General features: G+C 32.3%; 1 protein-coding gene across 1 annotated transcript in view; it reads right to left on the minus strand.

The window, feature by feature from the left end:
* LOC137921569 (phospholipid phosphatase 2-like) overlaps positions 1-16,313 on the minus strand; it is a 103,471-nt gene extending 87,158 nt beyond the window's left edge. The window contains exon 1 of the mRNA XM_068764367.1: positions 16,111-16,313. Within this exon, the coding sequence (XP_068620468.1) occupies positions 16,111-16,242 (132 nt within the window). The 5' untranslated portion in view covers positions 16,243-16,313. The remainder of the gene's footprint in view (positions 1-16,110) is intronic.
* Positions 16,314-25,051: the final 8,738 nt, after the last annotated feature.

The raw sequence follows: 25,051 nt of genomic DNA on the forward strand, positions 1-25,051 counted from the left end.
GTTGGTAGTTTAAATTTCTTGGTATTGATTCAGTAATACCGTATTGGCTGAGATCAGATGAATGAATACATGCAAAATTACAATAAATTAAAAAAAAAGTAGGAATCCATAGTGTATTTACAAGACACCGTGAAAATCTGTCTGTACCAAAAAGTTTCTAATTCATTTATAATTTTTCAGTAAATTCCGCAAATGTTATTGGACTACTATTTACAAAATTCAAAGTGTATATTAAAAGTTAATTCACAGAAAAGACTTATTATTCGATAAATGAGTATTTAAATGACAAGAATCCTTCGCAATTATGTCGCTTGATTGTTTTGATTTCATTTGGGCTATATCTAATAAAGTGTATATGTATTAATCTATTACAATATGTGTTGTTGTGGTGTTTCTTTATGATTCTTCTCCACTATAACTCCTTGCGAAACAGAGTAAATAATGAAACTTAAAAAGTGCAAACAATAAGAGTTATGTAAGATTCAATGTTTAATAAATAAATTTAAACTTTTATATTTTATTCTTAAAAATCATAAAAAAAAATTTATTACATTCATACGATATTAATGCTTTAGGCATTGAATAAAGAAAATTAATGAAGTTAAATCTAATTTTAATTTAATATAAAGAGTATTTTTTATTATTGTACAAGTAATAGAAAGGAATGCATGGAGTTATAAAAAAAACTCATATGGCTAGTGTTATCGCTCGAATTGCGACCACAAATTGGTAGATTTTTTTTTTAAGGTTGACGTTGTTAGACATGTGGGGCTGTTACAGGTTATTAGATTCATCATTCAGGTTAATAGATCAGTTTTAACGTTACAGGTCTTTGGAGGCAGCGTGGGTAGGCCCCGTATGAAGTGGACCCTCAAAACAGACAAGAAAGGAAGTCGCTAGATGCGGGCAGCGGTTTATAGCGATAGATATATAGCTATGCATTGATATGAGCCTTTATCGACTGATACAATGGTAATGAACCATAGTATTGTAATCATAATTTCAAGTCATATATTTCAAAACAGGTTGATCATTCTGATATATAAAGTAATTTATTTTTCCAAAAAAAAAAAAAACGATTTTCGGATAATTTCTGGCAGTACAAACTTTTCCGAGACTGCTACCAAAAATAATAAACATCGCATTATTTTGTACATTTCCAATACGTATATTTATATGTCGTATACATTGCCTCTTGACAATAGATATAACTGGTGGAGTTATACTCATTGAGATAGTACCCAGCAATGGATATCTTTATATTTGTAATGTTTAAAATTGACGTAAAATTTGACAAAATATATTAGGTGTGTTTCATCTCGTTGGCAAAGTGTTTATGAGTTTCATATATCATTCTTCATTGTGTGTTTAAGTAATGATGTTATACAGGCTGATTGCTTATATGTGTAAAAGCCTTAAAGGGATATTCACGCCGAGGTATACCTCTTGTCAGCAAAAAACTTTAAAGTTTTTATAACATCTAATCACCCTGTATAAATTGATCGCTCTGAAATATGTTGTATTAATTTATTTTTTCTATTGCAATATAGGCGATTGACTTCTAGTACTATGTTGGTAGAGACAGATGGTATACAATTATTAATTTTAATATGTATTACTCCGTAATGATGTAATCCTGATTCCATTAAATATTTTGAATATTTAATGGAATCAGGTGTTATTTTGCGGAAGTCCATCCTAAGTAAGAAAAGGACCAATATTTTGTTACTTCCACACATGCAGTGGTAGTCGTGCAACAAAGTGCACTGCCCGCCAGCCCACTGATAAATGCGCATGCGGCGAACAATGCGAATTACATAACTACACGCCAAACCCAGTGTGCCAAACACAGTGACATATGAACTAATCGGTGTAACATAACTCCTGAAGATGCCCCGTGGAGGGGTGAAACACGTGTTGAGTGATTTAACGGTGCATTCTGCATGTGCGGATGTGGCTAAATATTGGTCCTTTTCTTAATTATATTTTGAACAAGTTGTACTATATATTATTTGACAAAAAAATTATCTATACAATGAGGAATGGTAACCCAGCGTTGGAGAACTATGACATGCGATCGTAGGCCGCAGGTTCTATTTATAATTTATAATTCACATTTTGTGCATTAATTACAGAGGATTCCGTCTTCACAAATAAGTTTCCAGAAGATGGGCAGCAGCATCCTCTGCGTATAATAATACCACACTGATCACCAAGCGTGGCGACTATAGTATATTCCTATAAAGGCACAAACGTCTATCTATACATTCAGGCATTTACACCTTTTACAACCATAAAAAATTACTAAACGTGTACATGAATATATATATCATGTACACGTTTAGTATATATATATATATATATATATGTATATAAATAAATGTATATATATAAGTACCACCCTGGTGATATTGAATTTCTTTAGATTTCACATTCGATTCTCCACAAATATACTATTATATATCTATACATGTATATATATATATATATATACCTAATAATTTAGTTGGATATACGTACTAACAAGTATTGTTTGAAAATAACAAACAAAGCATGACTTTTGTAATATATGTACTTATGTAAATCGCTAACGTGTTATGAATACAATATTTTTATACGCAATTAAATTATTAATTAAACCCATCATCGTCATGTCGATAGATGTCCACTGCAAGGCATATGTCTCTCAGAACGGTTGCCTTGCACTGTCCGTATCTCTAGTTCCCCTGACCTACCCTGGTTATATAAAACTGAGATCGAAACGGCCCCGACCTCAAACTTCATTTGCTATTAAGTAATCCTTGCCAAAAACGCACTTTTTCTAGTCTTTGAAACATTAGGAATAGTCTTTATCTGGTACAGCCTTTAATATCATTTTTGATTCGGTTTTTATCTCCTCAGTCATATCAAAACTGCGTCCCTGCATTGGCATTTTGAGTTTACAGAATAGCTAGAAGTTCAGTGAAATACCGCAACCCTATCTTGTCCCCCACCTTGTGGTAGCTTTCTGACCTGAATGGTTGTCAGTTGCACGAGTTATGTGACCAGATAAGTGTCATAGTAGACGAAGTAATCGACCAGCATCGCAAGTGATTTGGTTATTTTTCAGATTTTCTCATTTAATTAGCCTTAAGTAAATACACTTTAGTATCAAAGTAGCATATAAGCATGAAAACCTTTTTTTTAAGTTATTCACTTAGGATCAATAGTGATGAATATTCTTCATGAACAATTGCCATATATACTCGTATATATTAGAGGGACTAGAAAGTATGTAGTTTCTGCCGACATATTTTACAGAAAAACCGATTGATTTTTACTGCTCCGGAATTGAAAATTTGTATACTAGATGCTAAAAGGTTGTTGATAACGGAGGTGAATATATTGTTGATTAGAAATAAAAAATTGTTAAAAATGTAGTCATTTGAATTTAACTAAAGAAAACGATATATATATACACACACACACGCATTCATATATATACTTGTGTGTGTGTGGAGAGAGAGAGAGAAAGAGATAAAAGTACCCATGAGGGTGTTCATCTCTTCAAATAACAGCTAGAATGGTCGCTAATAATAGATATAATTAAAGAGACAAGCTTGTTCACCAAAAGACGCCTGGTACAGGCCTCTTTCAACCAGTCCTATTGGAAATGTCTACTTTTTATTACACTGTTGTGTGTGACGTTTTTTGCTTAGTCTAGTTCTGCATTGTTCTCTTTCTAAAGTATTTTGTCTTTGTTCAACGTATATCTTTTTCTAATATCCTATCGCTACACGGACAATTTATAATTCATTCAAATGTCAAGCAATAATATGCTCGGTCATTCTCATATATCTAATATTAAATCTTCATTTAAACATATGCTACGGAAATATCTTATGCAAATTTATTTAAATCATATGTTATAGAGGATCAACTTATTAACATATATATAAATTCTATTTATATACATATATGTGTACGATTTCACTATGATCTTCGATTTAATGTCTCCGAAGTATTATGTAAATTTAACCTATTGGTCGAAGTGGTTGTACAAGTTGAATCTGTAATCCTACGTGTAAAATAATTTGAATCAATAAAAGAATATATATTTGTAATTTTTGAGGAATGTGCATGTATTTTATTATTGAATTTATACATTACAAGCTATCAGGTGATATGTTCGACTGGTCGACTGCCTTATACTGAATTACAAACCTTTCCAAATCCAACCAAAGGCATTTTATAATCGCGGAATGATATAATACCACCAATTGTACACTACTGTATTGTTATATTTTTAAATGTATTTGTAAAGTTTTTGAAGAAACAATTGTTGAGCTATAGTTAAAAATTGTAAATAAGAGTAAAAATAGGCAATTAAATAAATAAGTAAATAAAATAATACATATAAAAATGCATACCTAGAATAGATCAAAAATGTGATATGGAATAAAAACAAAGAAATTTTAATTAAGGTATGAGGAGAAGAAAGAATGGTATCGAATAAAAGAAAAAACGTATATGAAAGGAAAAGAAAGAAAGAAAATAAAGGAATAAAAGATCTTAAAAGGAACGATAGAAGAGCGCGAAAATAAAAATATTACATGAAAAAAATAATAAAAACAAAATCCCTGTCCCACAATAGATAAGGCTACGAGAGGTCCCCATAGCGGAGGCCATAAAAAAGTTTTTGAACACAAAATTAAGGCTTTGCGAGTTCATTTTTATTTCTTGTATTTATCAAGTGTCTGTCGCTATTTTTCATATAAGAATTATTAATATTTTATTAAAATGTATTGCGAACGAACAGTCAGAATGCCATATTCTTTAAAAATATTTCTTAAGTAATATCCTGCTCTTAACTAGTCCGTATAGGTGTTTTTAAAATAAATATAGAATTATAATAAAAAAAAAACATATTAAATTAACATAAATATACGAGTCGACTCGTATTATCCGTTTGTTTTACTTTTTTAATTGCGAAGACCGGTAAACGTGCACCCTTATACAGAATGTGTGACCTCCACAATTCATATGTTAGTGATATTGATATATTTTCGTGCTCTCTCGTATCTTTCAAAACAATTTCGTTCGAAATTATTGAGTACATACAATGCAATTTAAACCATAATATAAATATATAAACAAACATAATATAAATATATAAACCATAGTCTTTGATACCTGTTCAGTAATGTTTTTGTTTTTTAATTGTTTGACTATAAATTATTACATGTTCTCAGTGAGATAGTTATAAGGTAACAACTGTAACTAATTTTATATTTCTAAGCTTCTAAGTTTGTACTTCCTTACTGCCTTTTGTTATTGTCTGTCTCCAATAAAGTAAATAAGTAAATAAGACACCCGATCTTAGGTTACGGTTTATGATTTATATGAAGTTTATGGTGTCGGTCCAGCTGGTGTCTACCCACGCCACGTCTTCCAGCTCTTGGTTCCCACTCGAGAACCTTTCTACCCCAACGACCTCGAGCTATATGTCCCGCACATTGCCACTTCAAAAGAGCAATTCTTCAAGCCACGTCTGTGATTTTGGTTCAGGCTAGATGTCCTCATTTATGTTTCGATCCTGCAGCAAAAGTACTTACTAAAGAAGATTTTACGTAGTAATATATAATATTTAAGAAGCCTGCATATTCAAGTAAAGGTTAAAGACCTCGTAGAGATCAAATCCCAAAATATTTCGCAATCTAAGCATTCTATCTACTAAACTATTCTTAAGGAGTTCGAGCTCAGGTATGAAACATCCACAAAGGAATTCCCAGTAAGTCATCTAAAGTATTTCCTATAAAGCCTTTGAAGTATGTTTCCGTAATAGTATCAAACAATTTTGTACCTTACCCCTTAAGCCATAAAGTTTATAATAGCACACAAATTATTAATTCTTTCATTCATGTCTGTGGTCAGCGTAAGAAAGAGAAAATACGACTTTATGTCAAAGGATTAAGTAAGACGATTGAATTTGATTCTTATCACCTAAACATTAAGACGAAATTTGTTATATTTACAATACTAAATAAGATAATAAGCAAAATTAAACCCTATTACAAGGGGATATCGTTTATAATAGCACTTTATTAAATTAACAGCTAAAAAAATGCACGTGTTATTTTTCCCGCGCAAAAAACGTTCAATGGCGGATTCTGACGTATTAATTTAGAAGGTATTCTTTTCGCTGCGAGTTTATAATTATGCTAAAAATAATATTAGAACATTCTTCTTCTTCTTCGTTTCCTCTTTTATAGGCAATAAGGATTGAATTCTACTTTCCATTTTTGGTATTGTAACCATAAATATGAATACAAAGAAGGAATTGTGTTGTCAATGGTTTAATTATACGAAAGAGATTTAATGCGTATATACGATGTAAATTTGCGTCTTAACCACAATAATTCTATTTCTGTATATTCCTTTATTTCTTTTGTATGTCATTTGTGAGAAATAAACTTTAGTGTTTATATATATTCCCAATCAACCTATATAAAGTGGTCATTATGAAATATGTTACATTATTATATTTGTTGGAATGTGACAGGCCAGTAACTTATGGCAGTACAAAGGATAATAGTAACTTTTACTATGCAATTAACTAGCTGAGACCGCGACATCGTCCGCGTGGAATTTAACAAAAATAATATTTCATTTTTTTTTTCGTTCAATCAGTTACTCCTTATTACACCAGTAACCTGCCAGTATAAGTTCTGTTAAAATCGCTTCAGCCATTTCAGAAATTAGCCAGAACAAACAAACGAAATTAAAAAAATGGTACATGTATCTTTTATATACCCAAAATCTTGCAGTTAAAAGGTTATGTTATTGTTACAAACAGACACTTTAATTATTTATTTATATAGATAATCGGAATTTTGCAAACTCCTCTTATTATTCTATTATTATGTAATTTATTATTTCTTTAACGATGTTTGGATAAAGTGTACAACATATTAACAGAAATTGTGCTGTACATTCTGTGAGGAGTTTAAATTTGCTAATAAAGTGTGTAGCATAATAATGCATTATTGCGGTTAAAGGTGTCATTTACATTACATAGTATCTAAATAAAGTATATCTGAGGAAGTGGAAGTCACCTCTTGTATATTAGAAATATTCGTTTTCAGGAACATTAAAACCTGCGGGACTAATTTTTTCCAATATCCTCACTCATAGAAATGCGTTCAATACAGTGTGAAGTGAAGAAAAATATTTATATATAATTAGGTTCAATATAGGCACCCAATTTCTTAACAAGCCTTTGAAAATACTACGTTCAGGATTCTTCTGCGACATAGAGTGGAATGAGGAATTATGTAGGAGAATGAATGTAATCAACATAACCTATAAAATTAAGGTAACAATAGATCTTGTTAAAAGTCAGGTAAATTACGTTGCTATGCATTGTGTGAATCTAAAGTCCATATATATTATACTTAAAACGTGAGTCGTTAATTATTTACGAAAACCCTGGAAACGAATTATCATAAACTGATCTTGTTAATAACACGTCGACAGTATATCGTACCCGCTGACTTCGACTTTCACGAAATAGTCAAACACGTCACGTTGTATAAATTAGTGACATTAGATAAAAAAACATGCGCCTATCTTATCTAATGAATACAGATAAAAAATAAATATTTTCTATTTGATCTGTCAGTTAATGCCAGGTGTGTATCTGTGGTGTTATTTATATGAAATATTTATTTTAATAAATCGGCACAATCAATTTAATATCAATAAGTAAAATACTTAACCTAGTAACATATATATAAAACAAAAAAGATGCTGTCTTTTCTTTAGTGACTCCATTATTAAAGAGCGACTTCAACGATTTCATATATCTTTTTTTATTAGTTCCGTTATGTTTTATTTCTGCAAAGTAGGTCCTTATAGGGGAAAAAATAGGTAATAGCGGTCACAAAAAACAAAAAATGTAATAAGGCATTTTGGTTTGGCTTCATGCGTTTGACATTTCAATGACGTTTGATTAACAGCTTCACCTGTCAGTATTTATCAATCACAAAGTTATTTTTTTATTATTTAATATTATTCCAAATTAAGTAACAAATAAATTGATCAATCCATAATGTGTTATATTGATTTATTTTTACTACAATAACTGACCATTGGGGCCAAAAAGTTTTCGAGTTACCACGTGCTAGTAGACGCGAAGTATATCACCAAGAATCAAAGCCACAGACGCAGCTCAAAGAACTTCCCGTCTGAAGTGGCCGGTCGGCCGAAAAAGTAGGGAGAAGAGAGAAGATCTTAGGAGGAGGCCTATATCTTTTAGTTATTGTGTGAATTGGAATACGAGAGAGTAATAAGTTATGACAGTACAAGTCTGTCCAAATTGATTTTAATTGAATTTTATTGTATTAATATAGTTTTTGATTATTATTATTGTTACATATACTTAGGTTGAATTACTAGTTATTAATTATTTCATGTTGATATTGAGAAATAACGCCTACGACAGTGGTATTTTTAAATATATTTCTATTGTGGCGAAAAGCTTTGATCTCATAATATATTTACTAGAGTTGTGTACATGATATTTTTTTCCAAAACTGTATATTCTTGTAGCAAGTTCCTATAACATTGTTAGAGAAGTGATCCGAAGTAATCATTGTACAGGCTAAGTTAAAGACTGTGTTTTAGATGGTAAATGGTAACTTTAGAGTTCACGATACTAGCGCCACCATCGTTTAGTTGTAACTCGTAAATGTTCTAAATGGTGTAGTCATATCTGCTCAATATACCTCAAGTGACAGTCTCATGTCATAAAGGATCTCCCTGTTTATTATTAAAACAACTGTGACAGTAGTGATAACGTACTTAGAATATGTAGACGTTAGATATATCAAAAAATTACAGATTAAAAATATAATCGCAGCTGTCAATTTCAATTGAATCGATTTTCGAACGACTTAATTGTTTATCAATTATATATACACTAAATCACTTATGAAGTAACTTGTTACAAAGATGATTAGGTAATCCAAAATATCCTAGATAATAAACCTTGTTATCAACGTGACAATAAACGTTTGACTAGATTCTATCTTATACGTTGACATTTGTAAAAAAAATATTTGAATTTTTAACGTCTAGGCGTGTGGAACTTTTTTATAATTTAGTATAAGTCTTTGATGAGCGCTATCGAAGTTGTTAGGAAAAAAAGAAAAAAATTAAACAAAAAAAAAATTAAAAAATTGTCATTTCAATAATGTCCATAAATGTTCTCGACTATGTGTATATGTGCCAGATATTATTTTAAACTTAAAAAAAAAAACAGATTATACAATCATCGCTTTAGTTGTATGATCCTGTAATTTATCATATATAGAATGTTGCTTACCTTCGCATTGTATAAAAGATATATGATGCAACTATGACTATGACTACATAAATGCATTTGAACTATGACAGATTGAAATATTTACATCGTTTTGTAATATAGCATCTAGAGCCAAGGTTCTGGATTGGAGACGAATCGGCAAGCGCAGCGTGAGACGTTCACCAACAAGGTGGACAGGCAACCTTGTCAATGTCCTCGGAAGAAGCTGGATACAGGCCAGTTGCAACGAGTCATATCGGAAATTTATACGGGTAACATGTCCAGCGGTGAACGTGTTATGTCTGAGATGTTTATGATAATTTAGTCGTTCAAATCACGGAATTAATATCCTTTTTCAAGGACACAAACATTATCTACCATTCATACTATATAAAAATGCATAAAACAATATTTTAAAATAAATATCTTTATTGTAATGTATTATATATGCAAACCTGCCAATCCGACTACCAAGCGTGGTCGTTAAAGTATATTTAATGGAGTCAGGCGTTATTTTGCGGAAGTCCATCTTAAGTAGGAAAAGTACCAATATTTAGCCACTTCCGCACATGCAGTGGTAGTCGTGCAACAAAGTGACCGCCTGCCAGCCCGCTGATAAATGCGCATGCGGCAAACAATGCGAATTACACAACCGCCACCGTTAAATCACTCAACACGTGTTTCACCCCTCCAAGGGGCATCTACAGGAGTTATGTTACACCGATTAGTGCCAAACACAGAGTCTTAACTCTGTCTTGACTCTTTCTTAAGGTGGCTAAATATTTTTTTTTTTTTAATGACCCCCGCTATTGGGGGCCTCTCGTACCCCTATTTATGTTGGGATAGGGACTTTACAAGCATTAAATTTTTTCACTTAGTTAAAGGTGGCTAAATATTGGTCCTTTTCTTACTTAGTTATAGTATATCCTCAAAATATATTTTTGGAGAAGGCCTATGATTCGTAGTGGCAGTCTTTGGGCTGAAACGACATTGAATATACATGTATTGTCATTATTTTTGGACATCCATTAAAATTCTAATAAGACCGTATGGAAGCCAATTGTATATAGTACTAGCTGATCCCGCAAACGTTGTTTTGCAAAAAAAAAAATAAAGTTTTTAATTAACAAATGTAAGATAAGGGTTGATCGTAGAGGGGTGAAAATTTAGATTTGTATGTATTTTTGTATTGTATCATAATAAAATAAAAACCAAAAAAATTTACTAAAAAATTAAAAATAAAATTTAAGGGTGGACCACCCTTATCACTTAGGGGTATGGAAAATAGATAGTAGCCGATTCTCAGACATACTGAATACGCATGTAAAATTTGGTAAAAATCGGTCAAGCCGTTTCGGAGGAGTTCAAGTTCGAACACCGTGACACGAGAATTTTATATAGTTTATTAGATAGATTTATCAACGCCGTTAACAAGGTTCTTCCACGTTGTGGGTTAATAGATCATTAACCAACAGGATGCTCTATACCTAACTGTCTGTAATCTTCATTTGCATTTTGTATTTGAAATTTTGCTGCTAGCCGATTTAGGCTTTATACACATCATCGAAACTGAGTCCGTGGAAACAGAAGATCAGCGGACCAAAAAATTTACGCTGGGTGATAGTACCCTATTTACAACGAAGACGCACATAAAAGGACAATACCTGTGTAGGTGTATAGTGTAATGAATCACGTGTAGTGTAAGTTGTGCGAAGCGTGGACTACTCTGCGGTTGGGAGCAGTACGGGCCTCTCCTGACCGCCCTCGCTTGAACGCGGGATAGGCGGGCGCGGCCGCCGACCCATCTGTAAGTGTGATGACGGTTCTGTGCATCGAGCGTGACGGGGGCTGTAATATTCAGTCTACCTAAGGCTTTAAAGGCGATCTATTCTGCGCGCTATGTAGCCTGCCCACTACTACTTCGACTTGTCAATCCGAAGTGGTAGGTCTTTTACTTTTATTCATCTACGGATCTCCTTATTCCTGATTCGATTTGTCAGGGGATTCCTATCATGAATATTGTTTAAATAATTTAATGTACAGTTACTAAAATAAATATAACAACTGTCTGTGGGTTTAATTTAAAAGAATTGGATCATGTTTTCTTATTTCTATAGAAACAGGTATAGAGTTTGGTATTTGACAGAGCGTACCGCATGTTGTTTTATACTTAGTACAGTCATCAGGAAACTATAGGATACTCGGTATCATCGGAACCGGTTTCTGGTACGGGCTATTGATCCCTCGGAGAGCATTGCGAGCACAAATTATAAAGTTTGTAAGAATTGCAAATGTTATAGAAATATTTATTTGTTATATGTGTTGATCATGATTACCTTGTATGATATGTTTATCATTTAATAGCGTAAAATGCAATGACATAATGTGATATGTGTATGCAATAAAAACCATTTTGATATTTTTCGTAGTTCCACCTTTTCCACCACTTTCCCACAAATAGCAGGGGGAATGAAATGATCCGAATCATTTCGTTCCCCCCTGCTATTTGTGGGGCAGGAACGTATATACGACGGACACGGATAAAGTAATTTTATTCTTTTTTTTTCACTTTCTTCTTTCATCCTTCACAATCTCTATCTTTCTTCACATTCAAATCGTCTCCCATGCATCACCTACCTTCCATCATCTTCGTTTCTAGACCACAGTTTACTATATCACAGTTTGTTCCATTCAACAATCAAATGATAGTTGATTAGAAAGCCTTGTTTGTATTGACCAATATAAATAACAAAGAAAGTACAATATAAGTAAAGTCCTTTGTTAATTTAAACAACGATTATTTTATCATATCGGTATATATCTTCCTAATGCAAACACCCTTTAAATTATTAGAGATATGAACTAACCAAGTTTTGTTCAGATTTAAGACTCATAGATGCAAGTTTGACATTTTTTTTTATATTCATATCTCCTTTTTTTTCAGCCGATGGACGCCTACTGCGTGGCATAGGATTCAATCAAAGATTGCCACGATAAGCACTTCTTGCACTGCCCGTATCCGCATATTCATATACTATGCAGAAAATGTCGTGATTCAAATACTATAATTACATTACAATGTATTGAAGTGGTGAATGTATTAAACCTTCACGAGTCACGTTTTCATGTTGATAATGACGTCATAACCAATCGGATGTAGCCTCTTCAAGATGTACATGATATGCTTATCATATGAGCCATTTAAAAACTGATGTTGACTTATATACATCTATACACGGGGAATAACCGTGGTTTTTTATTTACTTTTTAAAACGAAATTCTACGTTCACGAGTGGCCAAGAACTTTGAGATAGTTTCCGAGCAATTTTAAAAATTTAAATGTTATTTGAGCTGCAATATGTATTTAAAAGGCATGCAAAAGATATCGTTCGTCGTTTCAACCAATAGACGACCTAAAGAAAAAGCTTACCCTAAAGATATTTAAGACGAGATTTACCATAATCGCCACTCTTGGCAGGCGGTTTGGCGATCGCAGTGTGGTCTTATGGTACGCAGAGGACGCTACTGCCCATCCCCTGGAATCCTATATTGTTAATGCGTAAAGTGTGAATTATATAAGATTGTATAACGGTAATAGAACCAGCGACTTAGGATCGCATGTCTCTGTCCTCTAACCCTGGACTACTATTTCTGCTAAAATAGTGTAAATTTTGCTGCACAGAAAATATCATTATTATTTTAAAGACATCTATTTCACTTCTCTTTTAATAATTCATTAAAATTTAGTTAATAATTGTTGATGGCACATCTCGAGAATTCTTTTAGATGCTGATTAATTAATGCTAATGGGTGTAACGTTTTACGTATTTTAAAGTTGAATAAAACTATTTACGTAAATACAGAACATTATAAAAATAATTCGACAAATATTAAAAGCCAAAAATAATTCTTTGGAAGCTCGCATTAGGCTTGCGAGTAGCAGATTGGCCTCTCCAGCTAAAGATGTTACATTTTGTAGTTACTAAAATATTAATTGATCCAGACAAAGAAGTAGTTAATCTTTCCTTGATTCAACTGACTGAAGGGATCTAAACCAAAGAAGAGATATATCACTGCGATCAAAAAGTAAGGTTAAATTATTATTTAAAACTAACGAAGGCCATGTCAAAAAAAAGATTTGGTGCTAGAAAATTAGTGACTTCCTGGTAGAGTTGGAATATCATTTGGTTCAGCCCAAACCATTTTAAAGGACGTTTTGCGTCTCAAAAGCGTCAAGTTTCGATTGGTCGATGTCATACTGCATTAGTTCTTCGCGACTTTTTTTTTCCAAAAAATCTCTTATCGTTGTACAATCACCGTATTCATCTGATTTGGTTCCGTACTTCTGGATGTTTACTTAACTAAAAAGGTTAATACGATTGAGGATTTAAAAACTGAAACGAAGAAGATCTTGAAGGTTGTACCGGAAAAGAACTATCCGGAATGTTTCGAGGACTGTAAAAGGCGTTGGTAAAAGTGCATTTTATCGGACGGGGATTACTTTGAAAGTGATGAAATTGATTTAGGAAGAATAAATAAACAATTTGCATTTTGTAAACAAATTCTTCTTCGTTCTTTATTAAAGTTTTAGGTTTTGTCCCAAGAAAAATCTTCTATTTTATTTGGTGCCACTTTTTTTTGTTAGAAGTAGTAACTGTTCTGGTAATCCTTGTCGATAGACCTTATAAAATTTTTCTATGCTTCACTTTCGTCAATCTTTTGCTGAGCATATTATGTTAAGGCATCTCATTATTGACAATTTATTATATCAGTTAATTCTAAGTTATTTTGGTCACACTGTTGACAAGTAGATAACTTCAACAAACTAATTCTTGTACAGAAAGCACACGATTAAATACCACGTGGATAAAAACATATGCGTTGGTCCGACCAAGTTTTGGTAATAGCACTCTCTCAGAGGACTACTGTCCTGAGTAACTTAGACGATAATACAGTTAGGCAAGAAGATTGAGGAGGCGACCATCGCCTCCGTTATGTTAGAAGAAGAAAAAAGAAAATCCTTCCTCAACTGCTGTAAGAAGGTAGCCTAAACCGCAATAGATAGAAATACAAATTAACTATAGGCTCAAATATTGTCAAATAGGAAATTAAATAGTAAGTAAGCACTAAATTAAAGAAAGAAATTTAATTAAATTGTAAAAATAAAAATATTACAATAAGTAGAAGATTAGAATGTGAAGCTGTATAAAACTGAGATTTAAAGAAAATTGTAAATAAAGATACTTAGAATGTTGTGGTTGAGGATGGATGTATTGCGAATAGAACGGAAGAGAAAGACTGAGAAAATAGTGAAATGAAAGAAGTAGAAAGATAGATTATGTGATGAATGAAAGAAGAGAAAGTAAAAAAAGAGCGTGAAAAATCAATAAAGAAAATAAACGCCCCTGTTCTTGCCAAAGATAGGAGTATGAAAGGCCCCCAAAGGCGGCGGCTATTAAAAAAACACTTAAAAAAGAAGAAAAGACTGAGAAAGAAGAAAGAGTTGATATAAGTCTGTCAATAAGTATTCCATAGATAGAACATAGTCTTTTCTTACTAGATGCATTCCGATGTATATTTACTAACAAAAGATATTATTTTTAATAACTGAATTTAACTATACTCCTATGCTACGATGTAAGTATTTCTTTCTAATATTAAAAATCACTTTTAACTAATAAGATATTTTAAATCATCATATTAATTGAAAAAATATTATTATCGACATCTATTAATAAAAATTTCAATTGATATATGCAACGCAATATGGACTTTATCACAAGTGAATAAGATAAAACATATTGACGATTATTACTTGATTTCCTGCTATTAAATAGATACTAATGATATTAATTTCCTGTCTTATTTTGCATCTCTATGATTTTTTAATCTGTAATCTCAAATGATATCACACTGTCCGTCTGTCTGATAGATTTCGAATGTTACACCTACCATACGAGAAACTAACCTGCATATAATGTGATCATTATATCGCTACCTTGTATAATTTATGGCATAATTAAATTTGAAATAATTGATGTAAATATCAATGCTTAGTTTCTATAAAAACGTCAATGTAAAATGCCTCCAGCACTCTGCCAACAAAAGCTATATAATGATGATATAAATGCCAAAGAGTAAACAGAATATTTTCATGTAACTTAATTGAATGCCATAATTTGTGCGTACAGGATACACGGCAAAATAATTGGTACATAGAAAATATTGACATTTTAAAATCATAATTTAAAAACTGTCTTCTGTTGAGTAAAACCTAAAGCTATCTAAAAAAGGAGAAAGGGAGTAGTAGTAGTAGAAAGGTGTAGTGTTTATTATAGATTATGATATAATATTTCCGACGTGCCAAATCAAATGCCGATGGCTTTATAGATGAGTTTTTATTTATATGAATCTATGTACATAATCATAATTATGTTATTGTTATTATTTAGTGTCGACTTGTGTTTCTTATTTTTCTTTGCATTACGCTCACAGTTCTACACCATAGAGACCTAGGTTTCTTCTATACTATTTATAGTAATACGCAAAACAAACAATTACATTATTTGAGTGTAATTGTGTGTGAGAGGGAGTGTGTGTGCGTGTACAAGAGTGTAGCGGGAAAGGGGAGAGGGGTGGCGATCATAAAACACAATACATGGCATTACACTCTATATTTGTTTTAATAGTGTTGCTTTTGCAATATTTGTATAGTAAATAAATACACTGGTTTATTTATTTACACCGTGAAATGCTCAATAACTTACCGCGGCAACATCGAGGGTCGAAGTAGAAGAAACTTCGATCGTGAACACACCATCAGCACTTGAAGTTGGAACTACTTTAGTTTGCCGCTTCGGCATTTTGAAACACGATACCACTTTGTATGTGCGCACCATTTTGCACTTTACCACACTTTAGCACTCGAAACACTTTGTGTGATCGCAGCAGAGTTTCTGATACGTGCGCGCGCGCTAGACATGCGCGTCGGAATGACAGGTTTAGGTCATTATAGTGAAACGTGGTTTTACGGGCTGACTCAGGTAGCCGGTATATTGGCGCCTTGAGCTTTTGCGATAGGCCCCGCATCGGTTGCGAACCTTTTTTTTATGACACTCCATAGAGGATAAAGTAATTTACTTTTTTCTTTGAATAAACGCGCATTGATCAATGAACCAAAGAAGATGGAGATAAACGTGCTAGGAATAATTGTCTTTTTATAGAAAAACTTTAAGAGCAGAATCTTTTGTAACTCTTTGACAATATTTACTGAATTACAATAAATTAAATGTGATGAAATAGCCGCAGTTTCAAAGGCTTCAACTTGCAGGCGTGTTTTTAAAAACCTTCAGTAATGTTTTAAAAAATGTTCACGAAAATCTGGACGATATGATATATATACATATATATATATATACATACATAATTATGTGTATGTGTGTGTGTGTCAAATTATAATTCATAATTAATTAATTTAATTGAAGAATATTATTATTACTTTTTCAAAAACTAAATAATTTTGCTTTACAGTGTAATATATTTTTAATTAAACTACTATAGTTAATTATATTCAAACAGTATTATATTATGGTCATCGGTTATCTGTACACGTAAGATTTTTCTCGCCATTTTACGTACTAACACGAAAAATTGCATCCAACTCGTGTATTTATTTATCACCTAAGTGAACTTTGCTATGGCTTGTGTATGTGCTGGTAGATATCACTTATTTATTACAACAATCGTGTACGGTTAAAAAAAAGAATTGATTTATATATTTATAAAAATATACTAAAGTTATATACAGCTGGATGGTCTGTGTAAACCCGTCTTTATATCAATTTATAACATTAAAAACTTGTTACTATTTATAAAGATCCGTTGACGTTAATATTGGTCACCAAGTATAATTGTAATAATTAAATGTAACTTAAATATTAAAATAATTTACATTTAATGTTTATTTTATTACTGTAACCGCAAGCGTCATATCGTTCGGGACATTTTCGCTTATATATTATTTTTAATAAATTAATTAGTCATACGCTTACAATGGGTTATTCCCTATCGATAATTATTCCAGTGTATTTCTAGTCTAATAACTAAAGATTATATTTATTTATCTACCAGCGCTACCCTGCGCTTTTTAGGCCAACAACTAAAATATATTTGAAGGAAACACATTATACTCTCTATCTCTTTTCTTGACATGTATCCCATCTGATGGTGGGGTCTGCCTTCTTCGTTTTCCGCTTCCACTCCGCTCTATTCGACGTTCCATTTTCGGAAACATTGCAGAACCACATGTATTTTTTTTACCACGTCCATCAATCTAGTTTTCGGTTGCCCTCTGGGTCTGGACCCTGGTATGTTGAGGTTGGATGCGACGTTTCTTACGTTCTCTGGGGTTCTCCTCTTTACGTGTCCAAATCAAGGAAACACATAAAAAATATCAAATTCATTTTGTGTATAAAATTAACAATGAACTTATAAATTTTTGTGGGCTCATGCACAACAACTTTGCTAAAGATCATCATATAATCAGATCCATAGTTCACAATTCCATAAAGGACATACAGAAAAATATTCATTTTTATATATGGATATTATGACTAATGTACGTTATAAGAAGAATGTGAGATGAGCCCAATTGGATAGCAACTTAAATTATACGAAACTGTTCTAATGACATTCTGAAATTAAATACTCGGAGAGTATCAAACGTTTGATCTAACAAGAGCTCGCGAAAATTACTGATGGATTCTTTTATTTTTGTAATTACTTTCACAATACCCTTAATAAAGTGGAAGAGCTTCATGTCCAAGCTTTATGTTACCACAACATTGCAATCGCTGACAACACAGCACCAGCGATCACTTCACCCGCGACACACCGTACAAGACATCGTGTCATTCACAATAGAACAAAACACTACTCATCACACCACAACACCTGTTCTTAGGGGGCGGCCGCCCGCTCCCTAACCCTGATGTAAAGAATGAACGAAAATATACTAAAAGAAGTAAGAAAAGGACCAATATTTAGCTACTTCCGCACATGCAGTGGTAGTCGTGCAACAAAGTGCACCGCCCGCTAGCCCCCTGATAAATGCGTATGCGGCAAACAATGCGAATCACACAACCGCCACCGCCAAATTACTCAACACATGTTTCACCCGTCCTCGGGACATCCTCAGGAGTTATGTTACACCGACTAGTGCCAAACACAGAGTTCATAATAGTAGTAGACCATAATAGTAAAAGAACTTGTAAGGGATGACAGAAGAGAACGCTAATAAAAAAAACTTTCAGAATATTAATTGTAAAAAGTCTCTGTTATAGATTTAATATAGCAGAATGAGATGCCCCCAAAAAGTTGGTTGAACAGCGTGGGTGAACTGAGGTTGTATCCGGATCCATCCTAGCCTCGTCTGTGGTCCACGCTGATGTCCCAAGCCGCATACACACAACATAAACACTACACAGCTCTACTCGGGTAGAGCGGTTTACTACTTGGGAACGTCATCAATATAACTGAAATGCATCTGTCCAACTTCTTTTTAAACTTTTAAATTCAAGAAGCCTTCCACTTCGTGAACTCACAATGATACTGTAAAAACCTCCCAGCTAACAGCATTAATATCGACAGGGACCAAGTAAAAAGTGGTCGATTTAAAAAAAAACCCCTGCGTAGAAGTTCCTTTTACTGAGTAGACAGACAACATTGATAAAGTTACTGTATATAAGCAGCTTTCAATCGGTTCTATTTGAAATCTACGGGGAAAGCTTGGGCCCAGCTGTGGACTAAAACGATATACGGATAATAATTTATTACTGGATTTTAAAGACGAAATGTAAATTACAATTCCACTGTAGAACACTTGTGCGTAGAAATTTAATACTTTACATATCACATGTTTGTAAAAATTGGAAATATAACCTGTAAATGTCGATAATAAGCGGTAAATGGATAATGAACAAGCCATTCACTCATTCACACATTCACTACACAATTCTTGTGATACAATAACTTGGACAATTAGTGTTATGGTCGCTGTTCGAGTAACCAAAAATGTTTATCATTCCGATTGTCAAATAGTGTCACAATTTTTTTGTTACAATTTTCGAATATGTTATATTATACGAATATGAAAAAAGAAGTAACCCATAATTAATATTATGCGTGATTTATACATATTATATATATGTGTTCGTGGAAGCGAAAAGTAATGTCGCTTTCTTAAGATAAATGCACACGACAGCTTTTTTAACAAGTTTATATTTCTTATCAACAATATGTTAAACTTCGTTCTCAACAACCTTTTGCCATCTAGTATACAAATTTTCAATGCTGGAGCGGTTGAAATCAATCGGTTTTCCGTTATATATATATATGTGTGTATATTTATTTATCTATATTTTATATATTCATTTATACATATAGCTTTGACTTTCGTAATTTTCTGCATTAAAAATAACATTATGCCAAAAAAAATCATACCAAATGTTTACAACTCATGTATCTGAACTTGATATTACGCAAAAACCGAGAGTAAATATTTAAATAATAATTATCTGTCCGCAGGAATTTGGCAACTGATTGGTATTGACAAAGGGATTTGTATTTTAAAGTTCTTGAATTAAGATTGAAATTTGAATAATTTGTATATGTAATAGATTACTTTCAATTCTTTATTTGGTTAATCTGTAAAGTGTAAGAATTGAATGTAACATTATGTTTAGTCTATGTACGTGTTGTTGTCGGTGACACAAAAGCCTGTGTTACCTATTGCAATACAATAGTTACTTTTTTTGTTGACGTGATCTCTGTTAAATGCCTTATTGACATTTGAAGATTTTTTAATTTTGAGGAGGCAAAGGTCGAAGTCATTTGAATAAATTTAATATACGAATTTAAATAAATAAAGTAATAATCGGTAAATGTGTCGAATATTTTTTATTTTTGTTAAAGCACGACAAAAGTTTTATTGCAGATGTAAAATAAAAAAAACTCATATTCTATACTAACAACAGAGTATATTATAATAAAAATATAACTTATTTCTGATTCGTCTATCGTCAAGCGTTTGACGTCAAACAAAGAATAACTAGGAAGTAATCGTATGCACTATAACTTTATAATAGAAATATATCAATAATTATTTCTAATTTTATTTATCTTATAACTGTCATCTGTTAATTATCTTTAAGAGTAAAGACTTAGAGAGACTTAAAGAGAGTTAAATACGCATTAAAAATTACGTAATGAAATTGCTATAAATGAAATTACGTAAAAATAACAAAGTTTCACTATTGTGTAATGGACGTATAGATTTGCATGAACAATTTGAACTTCGATAACTCAATAGTGAAAGTAATACTTGTTTTGTGTTCTCCCGAGGGTGTAGAAAGGTTATATTTTAACAGATTTAAAACCCAACTATATTACCACTAGGGATATTGCAATATTTTCGCACACATCTAAACACATTGCACACACACTTCCGTCTTACATCAGCTGTTTATACTATGGAGAAAAGCTACCCAAATGTCCACCGAAATAACGCCACCAACTTCTCTAAATGCACAAAAGGTCAAGTAAATCAATGATGTACTTTGAAACCAATTGTTTTACTTCTGTACTAAGCGAAATTGACGACTCAACTAGTTAAATATTTAAGATAGATGAAAGACAAACTATCTTTTTTTATATTTAGAACTTTGAACAGAATTTTTATTGATCGTCAACTTATTATATTAGTTATCTTTTTAATCTGTATTATTTTACATTCTGCTTCGCAAGGTGTTATAGTTGTAAAAAAAAGCAAGAAGAAACACAACAACACATCTTTTATTAAAGTTTAACACAGATTCATATATATACATATTATCAGACATAGCCTAAATGTAATCAAAATAATCAAGCGACGTCGCTGCCAAGGATTCTTATCATTTAAATATTCGTTTATTGAATAATAAGATTTTAAGGTAAATTTATTCTTAATACACGTTTTGAATGCTGTAAAAGGCCCTAGGGATAGCTAGTTGTAGTACCTGCTCCATAATAGGAAGCCTAAGATATAAGTTGCATAGCTTCATAAAACCAGTACTATCAATAAACTTACATATCTAAGTATCAAGTTGGGTACATTTAATTTCCTCGGAACATAAAATGCTCCGTTTAAATACGGTTTCCAGTCGTTCCAATAGCGAGAGGAAATAATTAAGTTTCTCTATATTAATTAAAATGAGCACTGGTCCGTGAAAACGACTGATAACATGCCATGTTAATGGCGAAACGAAGATTTCGTTTTCTTTTAACATATCTGTGGTAAGTACACCGGTGCTATAATACACGAGAATAAAACTTCAATCAACTCTTTACCTTTTTATTACTAAATCATTTTAATTTAATATATAGCCTCTTTCTTTCACATTTGTAGTCATATAAAAGGTACAATTCATGTTTTATACATACATTATCCAAGTCAACTGACAGTTTGTGGTTTCATCACCCTGTAATGTGCTGAAATAAAACTAAACAAAATTAATAAATACCAAAACTATTTTTAACACGTCACAAATACACTATTTATTATTATAGTTTAGCATAACCACAGATAACATAAATATTTCTAAGTTTTAAGGCTATGAGATTATTTAATCGGATTGATCTAATTATGTGAAATATTCCAATTCGGTTAAATGTCAGTTTGAAACGATTACATGTATTCTCAGAACGTTGATATAAATTCCGTGACGCATTACAGAACTATTGGAGGCTCTATAACGTTTTAACGTTACTAGGGTAACCATATTATTTTTTTTTTAGGATTACTCCTTTTATTTTAACATCTATTTAAATACGACCAATTTGATATCATCACGACCAGAGTAAAAAAGACATCTTTCTCCGAAAACCAAGTAGATATCATTTAGTCAATACAATACGCTTGGTTACGTATCTGACGTTTTTTTTTTTAATTTATTAGCTCGCGGATCTCGAGCCCGCGAGCCCTGAGTCCGAAGAAGCTGTAAAAGCCAGAACGGCTAACATCGTCCAGCACCAATCGAATATAGTCTAGTAAACAAACAAGTATAATTTAAATAATAAATATTTAATGGAACCAGGCGTTATCTTGCGGAAGTCCATCCTAAGTAAGAAAAAGACCAATATTTAGCAAATAACAAAAAGTAAACAATAAGTTTAATTTAATTAAAATAATAATTCACGGCTACAGGATATTTGAAAAGTGGAGTAAAAAAATTTCTTATTGCGGCTTGAACAGTCCGTGATCGTTTAGTATGATTTCGTGACGTCATATAAAAACACTGATTTTCAATGATATTTATTTTGCTTATATTAAGTCATTACCATTATCATTATTTCAACGGTGAGACGCCCACAACTGGACACAGTGTTTCAGCTTTGATTTCCAATAACACTCTTTGGAAGCGATTAGCATCCAACGTTTTCCGAGGACCTTCTATCCACCTTGTAAGTGGACGTCTTACGGGTCCGTAGTCTCTGTTGTGAAGGCAACCTCAACCTCCTTTCTTTTCAAGCTGGCTGTTAAGAGTAGACTGATGGTTTTGGAAAAAATGTAAATTGTTTTATGGTGGTCAATGTTAGTTATGATTATTCAGATGTGATTATTACTACTCTAAATGTAATATAACATCTGGTAAAGCATACATATTCTATTTATCTAAGTAGTGAATATATATATATATATACACATACGAAGTAATATTAACGAAGAAGATGTAATATATTCGTATTCACTTTATAAGATACACAATGTAGTTTATTTTTACTGTTGAAAGGATTTCAAAATATTAAAAATCTCCACTCCGGAACATTAAGACCACAACCGCAATTTGTTTTGAACGTCTGTCAACTATCTACTACTTCAAGTAGTCCAGTTGTACTACAGTAGTTAGTTACACCACAGCTAGAGCACTAATCACTCCAATAGCTACTTACCGACTGTTCATAGTTCATTTGTTTAATACCACAAAAAACGCATTATATACTAGTTCAAACATGTCATCAACAATTTTTATACAACTTTTAATGTGTAATTATTAATGTAGATACAGTTATTATATTATTCATAAACACGAGATACCTTTTCTCATCTTACGTCAAAACAATAAAGCTTTGCTATTGAAAATAAAGATTTTTTTATACGTACTTAAGTTACATTGGCATATTATACATTTTATTCAAAGAAAATTTATTTTAACAGTCTCATATGAAACCAAATAAAACACTTAAAGTTTATTATAAAATGCTTTTGATTATTTTATAATTTTATAACCGTAATCAGAGGTCAATTTTTATGATAAATCAATACAATGACATATGACAGTTCTGTCAAAAGACCACAATAAAGAAATTCAGTTTAATGTTATATATATATATATATATATAATTAGAGACATTTCTTAGTTTCGCGCCGGACCCAATGCCTTGTAGAGAAATGTGTTCGACACTATGCTGACAAAAATGATGGAGTAGGTATAAGAGGGCTTCTTGTAATACATGGCGTTTACTCTTACCGAAAAGATTCCTCTAAACAAATTTTAATTTGTCACACCAATGCTACAAAGCTTGTTCGAATGAGCTTAAATTCTTAACCAAGCTTCTTCACCATACCTTCGCCGTATACAAATTCACTATGAATTTCCAGTCTCAGCGGGCTGGTTTCTTCACCAACCGGCATGTACAATGTCATTTTGCGTCAGGGTTGGCCTTACCCAAGCCAACTCTTCAAGGAATCCCAGCAGACTTTTGATGCCGTCGGTGATTCGAGATGGTTAGCCCTATAGGGTGCAACCCCCATACACCGAAGTACGTGAGAAGCATTCGTTCACCAGGTTGAAAATAAAATGTATTTACTAGAAACATGGTTATAGGATGTTATATTTATTATATATTAAAACAGAACAACCTGTTCCACCACAAGTATTTAATATGCAAAATTTTACAAAATTGAACTATTCAAGTCACTAAAGAAGACACCTAAAAAGAAATGTGATATTTACACACTTAATAATACTTAATATAACACAGATTAAAACGAAGAGCCCGTAAAAGCTCTCAAATAGCAGACTACACACTCTTGAGCATCGTCGTCATTGCCAGCTTATCGGTTTTTTACAGGACACACTTTGGAGAGTGCTCGATTCTTTTTGAGCTGATTGAGCCATCTCCATTCCTTTATCGTACTTCTAGGCGCAGGCAAAATTTTCATCCATACGTTGTTGACATACCCACAAGTCGAACTAAACGGTTTGACAGCTTGTTTTTGGTGAAAGTCCACAACATTTGGAACGACCTGCCTGGGTCTATTTTTCCTGATGTGTTGAACTCTGGAGTCTTTAAGAGTAGAGTGAACAAGCTTCTTTTGGATGGGCGTGTTCCACCTTCGTCTTCATCTACACTTTCCATTAGGTGAGATGAAAGACAAACGCCTATTTCATTACATTACATAAAATTAATTATAACTGTAATAAATCTTTTTATGATATTGTAAACACATTTTTAATGCTCCATTATATAAGTTTAATTTTGTAGTATTTGAAGGTTGTAGTACTTGTTCACCTTAGTTGTGTGGTCTTTGAGTATATTTGTTTATCATGGAACAGTATGTTCTGTTAGTACTCCACTCTCTACCAAACAAATTATAAAAGAACCAATGCT

The sequence above is a fragment of the Battus philenor genome, unplaced genomic scaffold (assembly GCF_028537555.1).
Source record: "Battus philenor isolate CCGP_79_NKW_IND1 unplaced genomic scaffold, ilBatPhil1.0.hap1 SCAF_19, whole genome shotgun sequence".
NCBI lineage: Eukaryota > Metazoa > Arthropoda > Insecta > Lepidoptera > Papilionidae > Battus > Battus philenor.